At 40.6% G+C, this 14,576-nt stretch overlaps 1 protein-coding gene across 1 annotated transcript in view; it reads right to left on the bottom strand.

The window, feature by feature from the left end:
• LOC133293158 (serine protease SPPA, chloroplastic-like) overlaps window positions 1-14,576 on the bottom strand; it is a 33,209-nt gene continuing 18,633 nt past the window's right edge. The window contains exons 10-14 of the mRNA XM_061491695.1: window positions 8,889-8,994; window positions 3,112-3,199; window positions 2,879-3,022; window positions 2,217-2,785; window positions 1-308 (exon numbers count right to left, since the gene is read on the bottom strand). Of these exons, the coding sequence (XP_061347679.1) occupies window positions 2,555-2,785; window positions 2,879-3,022; window positions 3,112-3,199; window positions 8,889-8,994 (569 nt within the window). The 3' untranslated portion in view covers window positions 1-308; window positions 2,217-2,554. The remainder of the gene's footprint in view (window positions 309-2,216; window positions 2,786-2,878; window positions 3,023-3,111; window positions 3,200-8,888; window positions 8,995-14,576) is intronic.

The following is a 14,576-nucleotide window of genomic DNA, read 5'->3' as shown; positions in this document are numbered from 1 at the left end:
TTAAGGAATTCGATTGTTGCCTTCGTGCTGGGACGTCCTATTTATAGGCAGAAGAGTGAATGGAAAGCTTGTAAATCTCTTGGAGTTGTTTTCTTGACTGCATAGAAGGGGCGGTGTGAACAGTGCTTTGAGGGGCGCAAGTGGCTGGATGAGACAGTTATTGTTGAGATTTGTCTTTCCTTCTGATCATCCACATGCCTTGTTTTCCTCTTTAACCAATAGGAACCGTTTATTCTCTGCTGTGCACGTTTCCTCTTGCTTGATTGTTGCACCGCTTATGCTTTATGGAAACTTCTTTCCAACGTTTCCTGCAAAGTGGTCAGAAATATTAAATTAGTGGAGCAGGTGTATTTGATGTTCCAAATATGTTCCCCTTTTTATATATTTTCCAAAGACTTACGTCACCATCGGTTCCCCACTGTGTTTTTATCAAAAAGATATTAAACATATGCTTTTAGTGCTAAAGTTGCTCATCAGGTGAGGGAACGGATGGCATTTTGCCATCAAAATGAGCTTAGATGGGCACGAATTTTCGTCCCATCAATACTCATGAGACAGAATGCAGATACTCGAGCTGTCATCTGCATAATCCCATTTTTAAGGGTTCAAACATGATTTGGAGTCCAATGACTCCGTAAACAGATGTTCATTAACATATTTTAGACTTAGAATCTCAGTCCTTAACTCAAATGATCCAAGTTTCACTTTTTAATAGATTAAACAAGCTAAAATCATGAAAATAACAAAGAGGTGATCATGGTATACCTCAAGCTCCAATAACTTAGAAAATGGGACACTCTTGGAGTTTCCAACACAGTCCCACAACACTGACTTTGCAAAGTTACGAATTTGATCACCAAGCTTAGCCCTCTTATGCCAAAAGGTGGCTCCTTGAAGCCTCAAGGTGAAGGAAGCTAGCCTTCCCACCCACAACCACAAAGTCAGCCACTCACCCTCACAACCAGGGGTCACAAGTCAGAATGGAGGTGTCTCTCTTCCTCACAAGGCCATCTCTCAAGTGTTTGCAAAAGAAAAGAGAAGAATTCAAGAGTAAAAATGGTGCCTTGGAAGTTTTACAAACCAAAGGCTCAAGCTTTGGGAGAAGGGAGGGAAGTTCGAAAAACAAAGAGCACAAGGAACTCTACGTAGGCAATATCAGCAGCCCTAGGTTTTTGTGCCAAAGTTTTTATTTATATGCGCATTAAGATAATCACACTGTATTAGCGCTAATAGCTACGCTTAGCATTTTAATCTCAAACTTGGGATTCTGAACCTAGCCATTTTTCTAAGATTTGTCATATTTTTATTTTATTTTTCGTAGTACTTTTCTGATACGCGCTTTTACTTAGCCAGTATCAGTTCTGACACCAGTTCTTATTATTTTGACTTGAAACTTATTATGCTCGTCCTATATATTATTCTAGTGGCATATACATATACTTTTCATAATTTTCCGGAATACTTCATCCGTACGCATTTATATCGTGAGGCAGAATCGGTATATGCAATTTTCGTCAGAAAAGCGACTTTCAACATTATTAATCACTACCATCATTATTTAAGCCTTCTCATAATTATTAGGGTCAATTATAAAATTATCTCATTAATCTCATCATTAATTAATTAGATTCCTAATTTAACGGTGCAGGTTCTTACAGATGGCCTCTCTCAGACTATTCCTTAATAGACAAGCCTATGTTTTGTAGTAAACTCAATAGGTACAGTGGCAAGCAGAAGTTTTCATTGGTTCCTAGTGGTGGCCAACTTGCCTGACTTGCTAACCTCGGCAATAATGATTCCTTTCAAGTTAAGTCATGTTGGCTTAGTGGCCAAGTACTTTAGCGAGATTCATACCTCTTTGGCGGGATGGTCTATATTTTAGGCTATGTCGCAAGGGCATTTAGTGATTGGGCATCTATCTTGTGTGCAGTAAGTCCATATCAAAAACTATGAGGAGGTAAATGATTAAAAAAAATATAAGGTTGTAAATGATTTAAAACAAAACTATAGGAAAGTTTAAGTTTTCCTTAAAAAATTTGCAGCACCAAGGTTTATGATTAAGTACGTGTATAAAGATTATTTCGGCGAGTGGTTGAACTTTCGAAGGCAATCCGTGCAACATCTTATAAAAAATTAGTTTTGACAAAAATAAAACAGAAATAGAACCAAACGTTGACCTTTCAACGTTTGTCTAATTGCGTAGTAACAAGACTAACCTTGAAGTTTATGGGGATATAAATCTTGACGTTACTCCAACTTGCATCAGCAATATGTAAGCACCAAAGGAAAAATGAAGAGCAGCAGCAACCAGTGTAAACGAAATTCCATCTAAATACTTGGTTGATGTGTAAAACTATGCTTTAAATTTTCCAACTTTACATTATGCATGTACAAGGATTGTGAGGGAGAAAACGTAGGGACAAGGACATGCAATAGAAGTTAGAAAACCCCCTTCATCTATATTCTATTGTCCCTTTGGACAAACTCGAGAAAAAATATAGGGTGAACTTAATAAATAAAATGAGACAAAATGATTGTAATGAATTATGAACAACTACATGGAACTAAGGTAATCTTTTATTATTGACAAAATGGGGTTGGCGTAAGGATATCCTTCTAATGTCTGAAACATGATTCCATCCATCCGGGCTTGAACTCCATCAGAAAATGTCAAGCCCTGTAGCAGTTCCTTCAACGTTCTGTCTACTCCAATGAGGGAATTCCCTACGCCTAATAAAATCTCGGGTAGAGAAGGGCTGGGTCTGGAGATCTCCACAACAGTAACCTGGCATAGCTCAAGCACAATCACCATGTTTTGCAACGGTACTTCTCAAGCACAACATTCATATTGCCAAAATAAAGGTGATCTCAAACCAACCTGTCTGTCTTGAGGTATATTGGCCTTCAATTTTGCTATGGCAATAGCTCGAGAAAGCCCTCCAATAGCATCAACCAAACCATGCGAAGCTGCATCTTTACCAGTCCAAACCCTCCCCTGGGCGACTTCCTCCATCTTATCTACCTAGTGACAGAATAGTAGCTGTAACTAAGATCTATAAGAAGGATGAGAGAAAAAAAAAAGGAAATTAGCTTATTAAATTTAAAACATACTGTCATTGATCTGGATAAAGCTGCCTTGTCTCGAAATTGTTTATAAGCATGCTGCGCAGATTTGGCAAATAGCTCTGCTTCATCTGGTCTGTAACAAAAAAAAAAAGAAAAAAAAAAAAAGAAATAAAAATGTTCATCTTTGTCTGTCCGGGAGTCAAATAAATAAAGATAATCTGATACAACAGAAAAATACCACCCCTGGAAAGGCCATAAATTTAAAGATATAATGGCAAGAAAATAATTTCTTAAAGCATAAATGGCTGTATATTCGTGAATGATGGGCCTGAGATAATTAGTTAGTTAGGGAGTGTGGGAGTGTGAGGTATGCATGAATTCATAATTAGTTGGTGGGGAAAATTGGGGATATCTGGGAATTGAGGTCTCTTGGGATTTTTTTTCTGCATTTTATTTTTGTATTAGTGTATGTAAAAAGAGGCATTGTTAATAAATCAGTGATATATTTTTCTGGGTTCCATCAATTTGGTACCAGAGCACTTCCGATCTAGGGGTGTTTCTGTTCCAGATCTGGAAAAAAAAAAAATGGAAAACAAAGTGAACAGAATGGAGAGGAGCTTGGATCGATTGGAAGCAAGCATGGATCGAGTGGAAGAAGGAATGGATTGAGTTGAAGACGCTTTTCGTCAACTTCAGAAAACAATTTGGACATTAATACAGCGCATCGATCCTTGTTTTGCAGAAGAAAAAAAATTGAGAATCAAAGAAACAAAAATCGAAAAAAAAAAAAGAAACGCAACAGAAAAAAGAAGAAAAATCAGCTGTTGAAGAAGAAGACAGATCCAAAAAAAGAGGATAGAAGAAGATCTACGAAAGGAATAGGACAGCTATTATGCATAAGGACATTAGAGATGTGGCCAGAAGGCAGCAGGTGGCAAGAATGACAGAAGTAATAACATTGACACAGTGGGTAGAAGGAGGAGGAGACGCTGAGGTAGATCAAAACTCAGAAAAAGAATCAGAAGAAATTAGGGAAAAAGAAGAAGTGCAAGAGGATGAAGAAGATCAAGACGAAGAAGAGGACGTTGAGGCAGCAGAATTGCAGTTACACGCAGTATCAGATTTGGGGAAGGAAGACGTGCTCAAGCTCGCACAAGGAATCAAAGAAATGGAGAAAGAACGTGAACGGGTCGGGTTGCAAACTGTGACGTGTTGGTGGCGCTTTGATAATAATTTGGTGGTTCTGTCACAGCGTATAACCATGGGTCCATCAGCTCAGACCTCTCACCCAGTTGTTCCTACAGATCAAGCTCACACTCATTGGGCTTCTTCATATTCAGCTTCAGCCCAATATACGAGTTCATCTTTCTCTTATATCCGTTCAGGCCCAGGCCCAGGCCCAATACCTTATGTCCGTCCAGTTTTCTTTTATGCAGGACATGGCCCAATGTCTTACACAAGTCCAGTGTCCTCAGTCACTTATCCACAATGTCTTGGACCGTCTACCACAAAGTCACAACAATTCTTCCAACCTAGTTCAGCATCCCTAGTACACCGACTGCCTGTCACTTCTTCTGAGAACCATATTTGCAATGAAGAATTTTCGCTGGAAGAGATGAAGAAGATGTATGTCTGCTTTGCACACTATATTTGTCACAACCCAAGCTTGCTGGTTATGTTGTTGGGTGTGGGAGGTTCAGTACCAGAGAATACAGACTTGGCAGCCATGGGCGATGGAAACAGTGTGCATAGTCGAGGGACGTGCAAGGGCATTCAGATTGACTTATCAAGCATGGCAGTAAAGGTTGAGCAAATGGAGGTGGACCTGAAGCTGTCATGTGCCCAAGAAATAGCAATTATAGAGTTCCTGAAAGTACTCCATGTAGCTTCCAGGAGTCCTACTAAGTTACCCTCAAGCAAGTCATGTGCAACGTGGTTAAATAGCAATTCTTCGGCCTCCAACATAACGAGGTCTGTATGCTTTAAACAATGGGACCCAGGTGGAAATTTCCCTCACACTACCTTCTCTTTCTTCACCTTGAGGACAAGGTGAATTTTGAAAGGAGAGTATTGATGGACCTGAGATAATTAGTTAGGGAGTTAGGGAGTTATTCTAGAATATTCTCAAATAATAGGATATAAGGAGGGGAGTGTGGGAGTGTGAGGTATGCGTGAATTCAGAATTAGTTAGTGGGAAAAATTGGAGATCTCTGGGAGTTGAGGTCTCTTAGAATTTATTTTCTGCATTTTATTTTTGTATTAGTGTATGTAAAAAGAGGCTATGCCTCCATTGTTAATGAAATCAGTGATATATTTTTCTGGGTTCCATCAGTGAACCTCCTTAAGCTGATCTTTAAGTGCCTATGGGGTAAAAGATAGTGATATTGTTCATTGTTCAGTGGATTTTCTTTGCCACGGTCCACTTTCAAATATTAAGGAATGAACCTCTTTTTCAGAGATCATGAACAGGGAACCCTAAAATTGCTACCAAAGTACCAAAATTATGTACGTCCATGGCAATCCATGCTAAATTTTATCTACTGTTCATCACGGACACTCATAATTGCTACATCCGCCCTATATAAATAGAAATAGTAACAACAGGGTCATTCAATGCCTTACCCGAATGTTCTCGCTTAGAGTTTGGTTTTTTTGGGGTGATAGTGGAAAAGTAAACTTCTTGACTAAGTAAAAAGGCAAGCCCCGGTGCATAAGACTCCCGACTTTGCAAGGATAGTGGCGAGAGTTTACCCTTGTATTTTCGTAAAGAGGTTGCTTCTCAGACTCGAACCCGTGACTTTCCAGTCATAAAAAAACAACCTTATTGCTACTTCGAGGCTCTTCCTCTAACTTCTTGACTGAGTAACATTACTAGTATTTGGAGTGAAAAATTAGTGGATATATTCTCACAGACCCCTTTGCTGAGGCATATGCTGCAAGGAAAAGGATGGGAAGTAGAAGGATAAACCCAAGGCTGAGGAGGATAGAATAGGAAATAAATGAAATATTCATGTTAAGTCTTAGAAAATAACTAAATGTTGAGTTGGCAAGGAATGATGGGAAGTGGGAATTTGGTTAGCAGAAAATGAGAATATAAGATGGAAGGATAGGTAGTGCAAGGAAGGCATGAATTGAGAGGAAAAGGGAATGAATTTGGGCTAAAGGTTCTTTACATTTGTTAGAATGTATATAGTTGTGTTAGTTAGTCCCACATTGTGTAAATAGGGGCCAAGCCCATATGTATTATTATAAATATAACCCTTATGTGGCGTAGTTGACATACAATTCCTCAACTTCAAGTTGGTACTAGAGCTCACGTTTTGGGAAACCTTGCTTCCGCAAAACCCTTCCCTTTTGCAAAACTGCAAAACTCAAATCCTACTGGGCCCATTGCCTAGCGGCCATCTTTCTTGCCAAGCATCTAACCTACAAGTTGTTATTGCCTCGTGTCCTACTAGCAGATCTCCATTAGTCCATGACGCGCTCCACAGCCATAGCTACCATCACGTTGCTGTCAGGTCGCACTCCGCCACCAGCGACTCTTCTAGCAACCTTTTCGACCGGCAACCACACGATTAGAACTACCTCCCTCCATCAACCCCCTCTGTCTAGGTTGCGTCTTGATCGGAACCTCCACATGCCACCAACATCTGGCGGCCAGTTTATCTTCCACCGGCATGTGAGCCGTTGTCCGCCAACTTCCTTTCTCGGTTTTCTCTCATTTGCTCATATCTAGGCTCAATTTTCCGTGGGTCAAGGCCGTTTGAAATTTTCTGAAGAATCATCATTGTTTTGGCCATTATTTACGACTGCTCTTAACTAGTTGCTTTTAGATCACTTTTTGAGTGTTTTGCAAGTTCCAACACCTTTTCCTTTGATTTCAGACTTTAGGAACTTTTTGGCATTCTTCCTCTCATCTTGTAAGTCTCAATGGGAGACCGCAATCTTGTCTTGCACAGTAGTAACTGTAGTTTGAAAGCCATAAACAAATACAAAAAAAGTACGATTATCCAAGTTATTTCCAATGGGTTTCACCAAATCACAAGGTGTTAAGGTGTTTTGTGGAGTTGATGATGCCATGACTTGAGTGGACTTGAGTCGAGGTGTTCTGATTTCTAAAATCAAAACTGAACAGACAAACAAAGGAGAAAGTGACTAGAAAACAGCAAAACAGAGGAGAAAAGAGAGTGGTTTGAGAGAAAAAGAGCTTAGAAGGTACTTTTATTCTCCTGTCAAGTCTCGTTATCGGGTGGGTCAAGAGAGGAGTGGGTAGCGAGAATAGGTCAGGAGAATAAAACAACAAACAGAAAAATAGAGTAGGCTGAGAGAAAACAGCTCCAACTAAGTCGAGCAAAGGAGAGTATTCTTGCAAGAAAACCGTCCAAAGCGTGATAGGCTTATCGAAGAGTTGAGTCAAGAGAAAAGTGGTTCGATAGGGTTCACTGCACAAACATCAGTATTACCAGGAAAAAGTGGGGTCAAAAGTCATTTTTGCCCCCTTAAACTACGAGATTGCACGCACAAGGGAAGATACGAGATTTCCCCCTCTATAGTGGCGTTGCAATTGGCCGCAATTGAGACTATTACAACTGCTACATAGATCCGTCACATCGCATTACGTTTTTCGTGGGGAGGGTGCGCTATGCACCAGTGCAGCACAATAGAGCGCAATTGCACTGTTATTGATAACATAGCAATGTACTTTTAGCCCATTTGAGCAGGGCAGGCAACTGGTAAGAAAGTTTTGGATAGTATCTTCTATTTTGGAAAATAGATCCTTTATCTCCTATTAAGGGATTGTATATTATGAAATTAATTAGGATTTGATTTCATTTATAATTTCCTAGTTTCCCATTATTAGATAAAGATTGTAAATCCTAAATAAATAGAATAGGGCTGCTGAGGAACATTTCAAGCATTTGACAAATCTGTTTTTTACATGATATCAAGATCCAATTCATGTCGGCTGGCGTCTGTTTAGAAAAACCCTATATTGTGTCCGTGCCCTTCTTCCAACTACCACCCTGGATGGGTACCCAAATGCTCTGGATCACCCTAAAGATCTACTTTAAGATAGTGTCTTTATTGGTGGTAATCTCATATCCCATAAAAGCAAAATGTAATTGTGCAGTCCGTGTAGAAATTAAGTACAGAGCCATGACAATTGTCACTTGTGAATTTATATGGTGAAACAATTACTTGGCGGGTTAACATTTGGAAATATTGGTAATTTGAAACTATGTTGTGATAATCAAGCTGTTTTACACATTGCATCAAATCCGACCTTCCATGAGAGAACCAATCATATAGAGATTGATTGTCACATTATCATGGAGAAAATTCTTTCTAAGGAAATCATTATTGAATTTGTTGATGCTAGTGATTAACTAGTTGATATCTTCACAAAGTCGCTACGGGGACCTTGAGTACATTTCATCTATAATAAGCTGGGTGCATATGAACAGTATGCTCTAACTTGAAGGGGAGTCTTGGATAGTGTCTTGTATTTAGATAAATAGATCATGTATCTCCCATTTCGAGATCGTACATTATTTAATTAATTAGGATTTGATTTAATTTGTAATTTCCTAATTTCCTATCATTAGAGATTGTAAATGGTACATAAATAGAAATAGAATGGGAATGTTAAGGAAATCATCAAGCATTTTACTAAACCTTTTTCTACATAAAGTAAAAGTGACATCTTCCCTTCTCAAAGAGAGTGCCTGACAATTGACATATCAAATGACATATAACACTGACTAATATTCTTTTCTGGTCATCTAGAATCTTGATACATGGAAATGAAGAAATAAAATTACCTAAAAGGACGCTGTTCAGCAGCAAGGAGTTCAGCATATTTTCCCCTTGATATAGTTTCTTTGTTAAATCCAATCTTCTCATACAGTTTCCCTAGATTAAACTTTCCTACAAAAGATATATTATATCATAAATTAACAGATAACAAAATTGAATAAAAATATGTAACACTGACTATTCATGATGGTATAATGTCTTATGTCATTATTTCAGAGCTCAAATGAATAATTTGCTTCCAGGTACAATTTCCTTTGATTGCATTTAATAACCATTCAAAAGATAGCACAAACTGTTATATTTTTCTTCATTAAAACAAGTTCAATATTCTGTTTACCATATTGAAAATTAGAGTGAAAATGCTAACCATATGTATTAAATTAATTTACTTAATAATCCTGTTTATTGTGTGACGGACAAGTTTTGTGCATATAGAGATTTACAACTATACATATGTTGGATATCTTTGTTTTGGCATTCTAATCTGTATAAAGGAAAATTTCATCCTGCATTGGTCATGTTAAAAGATGCATTGAACAGCAGGTTTTCCTCTGCATGGAGAGTAAACAGATATCAGCAGTCTGTACATTAATGCTTCCTCTTCTTTTTCTCAAAGTTGATTTTGAAGAAAAGGCCACTAGAGCTGGAGAAATTTCAATATATGTAAATATGGCTACAGGATCACAACTATGCCTAAGTAATATCTAGTGATATCTTACATCTGCCTAACGCAGTGGGAAAACAAATACAGAGATTGATTTTTTGTTAGTGCCTGCGTTAGGAGTTTCCTGATGGGCCACTAGAGCCTTTTATGCAGTATTATAAAAGAAGGAATTCAAAAGCAAATTCAGCCCAACAAGACAATAAGGATCAAGTCAGCAAAGGGATAGAGAATCAGAAGGTTTCGGTGGGATCTCAGCTATTGGGTCCAAGCCCAAGTAACAGCAGTAAAGAAGAGGAGGAGATAATTCAAAGCACAAGCAAAGAAATGAAGTTAGTTACGCGCATAGAGGACAGCTGGCAGCTGCTGAATGGCCAAAAGGAAATTGGGGAGCCAAAGAACGTGATGGGAAGTTAGTTATAATGGGAATGAAAACAAAAAAAAGGGAGGAAAATATTCATCATCTTGGAGAGAGGGAATAGGGGTTCTCTGCAACAGGTTTCGTTGTAGAGGCAACTGGGAAAATTGGGTGATTTACTCTTTGTTTAAGAGTCTGTAATAATCGTCTGATAGCTCTTAGTTTGCTTACTGTTGGAGTCTGTATTTTCCATTGCAGTATTGAGTCCGAGTAATTGTTGAGTCATTGAGTCTGTTATTCCTTTTCAATGTATTTCCCTTCAATGCATGGAAGGTAGGAGTCTGGTTACTTGTTTGTAATGAACATAGTGCCACTGGTTGTTATTTGATTATTATAACCTGATACAGAGGTATTTCAGAAAATATTACATTGTGTGATTGTGTTTGCTGTTAAACCATAGATAGAAATATGTCAACCCAGTATTATTCTACAGGTGCCATCAATTTGGTATCAGAGCTCCATTGATCCTGAAAAGAAATTAAAAAAAAAAAAACAAACAAAGAAACAAAAGGAAGTATATGGTACTGACAAGGATGGAAGCAAGACTAGAGGAGTTGGAGAGGGGAAGAGTTCGACAGAACGAGAGATACACAGGGCTGGAAGAGTCTGATAGAGCCCAGCTACGTAAGGCCCAACTTCAACAAGTCTACAGCAGAGACAAATATAGAAGAAGAGGACTCAATGCAAAAGAGCCCAATACTAAGCAGATGGAGGTTGAGCCAGCGGCAATAGAGGCCAAGGCAACGTTGTTAGAAAATGCTGAGTCAGCTGGAGGTTAGAAGAGAACGTGAGGGCAACAATTCACTTAGCAAGGGATGGGTATTAGTAGAGTGAGGAGCAGGAAAGAGAGGCACCAAGGGGTCATATTGTTATGAGTGTTTTTTGAGAGTAAGCAAGGGCTGCTCTTGTTATCATTTTCTTTCTTCTGTAATTTCTTTTCCTTCAATCATTGATCCATAGCAGACTATGGAGAACCAGATGCATTGTTCTTTGAATTGTTGTTATTTTGAGTTGATTAATACAAGAGTAATATTCAGTACAATTTTCTGTTAATTTACACCAGCTTATCAAAAATATACAGTACCCTATCTGCTAAGTTTACGTAAATTCGTATCAAGTGGTATCAAAGCTCCGACTGGGAGCTGGGTTATGGTAAGAACGCGTAACATGGAAGGAATGGAGGAAAGACTGAGACGAGGAGAACGGAACCAAGAAGAGTTAATGAGACGCATGGATGCTAATGATACCAATCAAGCGGAAATTATTCGCCAGCTACGGGAACTACGAGCAGGTATAGAGCAAATCCGTTCGGATGAGTTCCGCAACAGGGGAAGAAACAGTTCTGAAGCCTCTCATGGTAGTCACCGAGGAGGAGGAAACATGGATCATCGGGTGAGGAAGCTGGATGTACCAATTTTTTCAGGTGAAAATGCGTATGCGTAGCTTAGCAAAGTGGAGCGGTATTTCCAGGTGAATGGAGTGGAGGAAGAAGACAAGGTGCCCACGGTGATGTTAGTATTAGAAGGTGAAGCCCTGAATTGGTATCGTTGGTGGGAGCTGGATAAACCAACGGCGGCGTGGGGGCAATTCCGGCGTGAGGTGTTGTGCCGATTTCAACCGGAGCTCCTGGATAATCCGTATGGACCTCTGTACGCGTTGAAACAGACGAACTCGGTGCAAGTATTCAGAAACGAATTTGAGACGGTGGTAGGGACGATGCGCTACATGGATGAGGAGATGTTGAAGGGGGCTTGGCTGAGTGGGCTCAAACCTAGTATCCGTCAAGAAATTCTGATGACGCCTGGGCTCAGTTTGGCTTCTATGTTAAAAATGGCCCAACGAATTGACCAAAGGAATGTTGCCTGGATGGATGAAGGGGTGGGGTATTTTGGGCCTAATGGTTTGAATGGCCCAGTTCGCAATAATGGGCAAGTCAGTTACTCTAAGGGAAGTTTTATTAAAAATTCAGGCCCTCAAACATCAGCTCAGACCAATACGGGGGGGAACCCTAAACCAAGTGCCCTAACCGGTGGAGAGACAGTCGTCGCGTCTCAGAGCAATTCTGCGTCAGTCCAGGGTGGTTTCCGTCGGATTTCTAACGCAGAGGCCGCGGACCGGCGAAAACGCGGCCTGTGTTTTCATTGTGAGGACCGGTGGACACCAGAGCATCGTTGCTCCTCTCGTCAACTTCACCTATTGATCATGGACGATGGTGACGAAGATGAAGCGCACAACGTTGTCAGGGACTCCGAAATGGTCTTGGAGGCCGTCAAAGAACCAGATGAGTCACAGTTACAGCTCACGTTGCATAGTATGATGGGCCTCACCTCCAATCAATCGATGAAAGTGTGGGGGGAAGTCGAAGGAGAAAAGCTGGAGGTGCTTATTGACTGTGGGGCCACCAGCAACTTCGTGAAGGTTGAGGTTGTCCAGCGTCTTGGGCTAACGGTGGATGAGACTCCTTCGTTCAATGTTGTAGTTGGAGACGGACACAAGGTGGAATGCCGTGGTGTGTGTAGAAAGGTGAAGGTCAGAGTTCAGGAACATGATATCGTGCAGGATCTCTTTCTCTTCGCGCTAGGGGGTGCCGATATTGTCCTGGGGTTGGATTGGCTGAGGGAATTAGGGGAAATCAGAGCTAATTTTCGGGAAATGACACTTAGATTTGGAGAATCAGGGAAGGAGACGATCATCGTGGGAGATCCCACCCTGTCCAGAACCCTTTCTTCTCTTAAGGCCATGACTAAGGCCCTCAAGCAAACTGGACAAGGTTATTTTGTGACTAAGGAGGACCAGAATATGGCAGAGACTCTCGAAGACAGCATCTTTCCTCAGGGGTGGAAGGAGTTGGGAAAGTTGTTGGAAGATTTTGGGGATTTGTTTGCTCGGCCAAATGGAATCCCCCCTCAAAGGACAAGAGACCATGCAATTATCTTGAAACCAGGGAGTCAAGTGACCAATAGTCGTCCTTACAGGTACCCGTATTATCAAAAGTCTGAAATTGAAAAATTGATTGCTGAACTTTTAAGTGATGGGTTCATCAGGCCTAGTGTGAGTCCTTATTCAAGCCCTGTCATCCTGGTAAAGAAAAAAGACGGTAGTTGGAGAGTGTGTGTGGACTATAGGGCGTTGAACAAAATGACGGTGCCAGACAGGTTCCCAATTCCAGTGGTTGAGGAATTGCTCGATGAACTTGGGGGTTCTAAGCTGTTCAGCAAGCTGGACTTGAAATCCGGATATCATCAGATCAAGATGAGGGAGGAAGACATTCACAAGACCGCATTCCGAAACCCATGAGGGACACTACGAGTACTTAGTGATGCCATTTGGCCTCACTAATGCTCCCTCAACCTTCAATGCGCTTATGAATGAGGTATTAAAGCCCTTTTTACGGAAGTTTGTGTTGGTTTTTTTTTATGATATCTTAATTTACAGTGAGAACGCCTTGGAACACCTTGAGCATCTCAACTTGGTCTTTTCGGCCTTAAGGAAACATCAGCTGTTTGTGAACAAAAAAAAATGCAAAATGGGGCAGAGTCAAATTGAATACCTGGGACACTTCATTACCGCAGAGGGTGTGAGCGCTGATCCCAACAAAATCATGGCCATGACCAAGTGGCCAAGCCCGAAGAATGTGAAGGAGTTGAGAGGCTTTCTGGGGCTCACGGGATACTATAGGAAATTTGTTCGTGATCATGGGAAAATTGCTCAACCCCTGACTCAACTACTCAAGAAAGATGGGTTTAAGTGGGATGAAACGTCAGAGGAAGCTTTTCAGATTTTAAAGAAGGCTATGACTATGACGCTTGTATTGTCTTTGCCCGATTTTTCTAAACAGTTCACAGTTGTCACCGATGCCTCAGGGAAGGGTATAGGGGCAGTCCTAATGCAAGAGGGCCGACCATTAGCCTATCTGAGTCAAGGATTTTCCAATGCTGCTCTGTCTAAATCAGTGTATGAAAAGGAATTGATGGCCATTGTCTTTGCGGTGAAGAAATGGCGTCATTATTTGCTTGGGCACCATTTTGTAGTAAAAACTGACCAAAAAAGTCTCAGGTTTCTGTTGGATCAATCTGTGTTAGGGGAGGAACAACAGAGGTGGACTTCCAAGTTATTGGGTTATGATTTTGAAATCCAGTATCAACCGGGTAAAGAAAATGTGGTGGCAGATGCTCTTTCGCGGACAATGTGGTACTCCTCTATCTCTCAAGTTCAGCTGCCTGAATTAGAGGAGGTGGACAGTGAAGTTCAGCGTGATCCCAAGCTGCGTGCAATGGTACAGGCACTGGTGCTGCAATCAGATGCTTATGAAGGGTTTAAATTGGAAGGAGGCAGACTTTTTTACAAGGACAGGTTAGTGCTCTCTGCTTCCTCTAGGTTTATTCCCTTGATCATGCATGAGTTCCATGACTCGAATGTGGGTGGGCATTCGGGTTTCTCTCGCACTTACAACAAGGTATTGGGCCTTGTATATTGGGAAGGAATGCGCAAGTTTATTCAGCAGTATGTTAAGGAGTGCTCGGTATGCCAACAAAACAAGGTTCTGAATTTGTCTCCGGCGGGTCTTCTTCAACCATTACCTATCGCCACACAAGTGTGGTCTGAAATCTCCAT

The sequence above is a fragment of the Gastrolobium bilobum genome, unplaced genomic scaffold (genome assembly GCF_033153095.1).
Source record: "Gastrolobium bilobum isolate Gb01-03AN ecotype WA unplaced genomic scaffold, APGP_CSIRO_Gbil_v1 utg14679, whole genome shotgun sequence".
NCBI classification, from domain to species: domain Eukaryota; kingdom Viridiplantae; phylum Streptophyta; class Magnoliopsida; order Fabales; family Fabaceae; genus Gastrolobium; species Gastrolobium bilobum.
The sequence above is the reverse complement of the archived record's forward strand: the minus strand, read 5'-3'. Positions and strand labels throughout refer to the sequence as shown.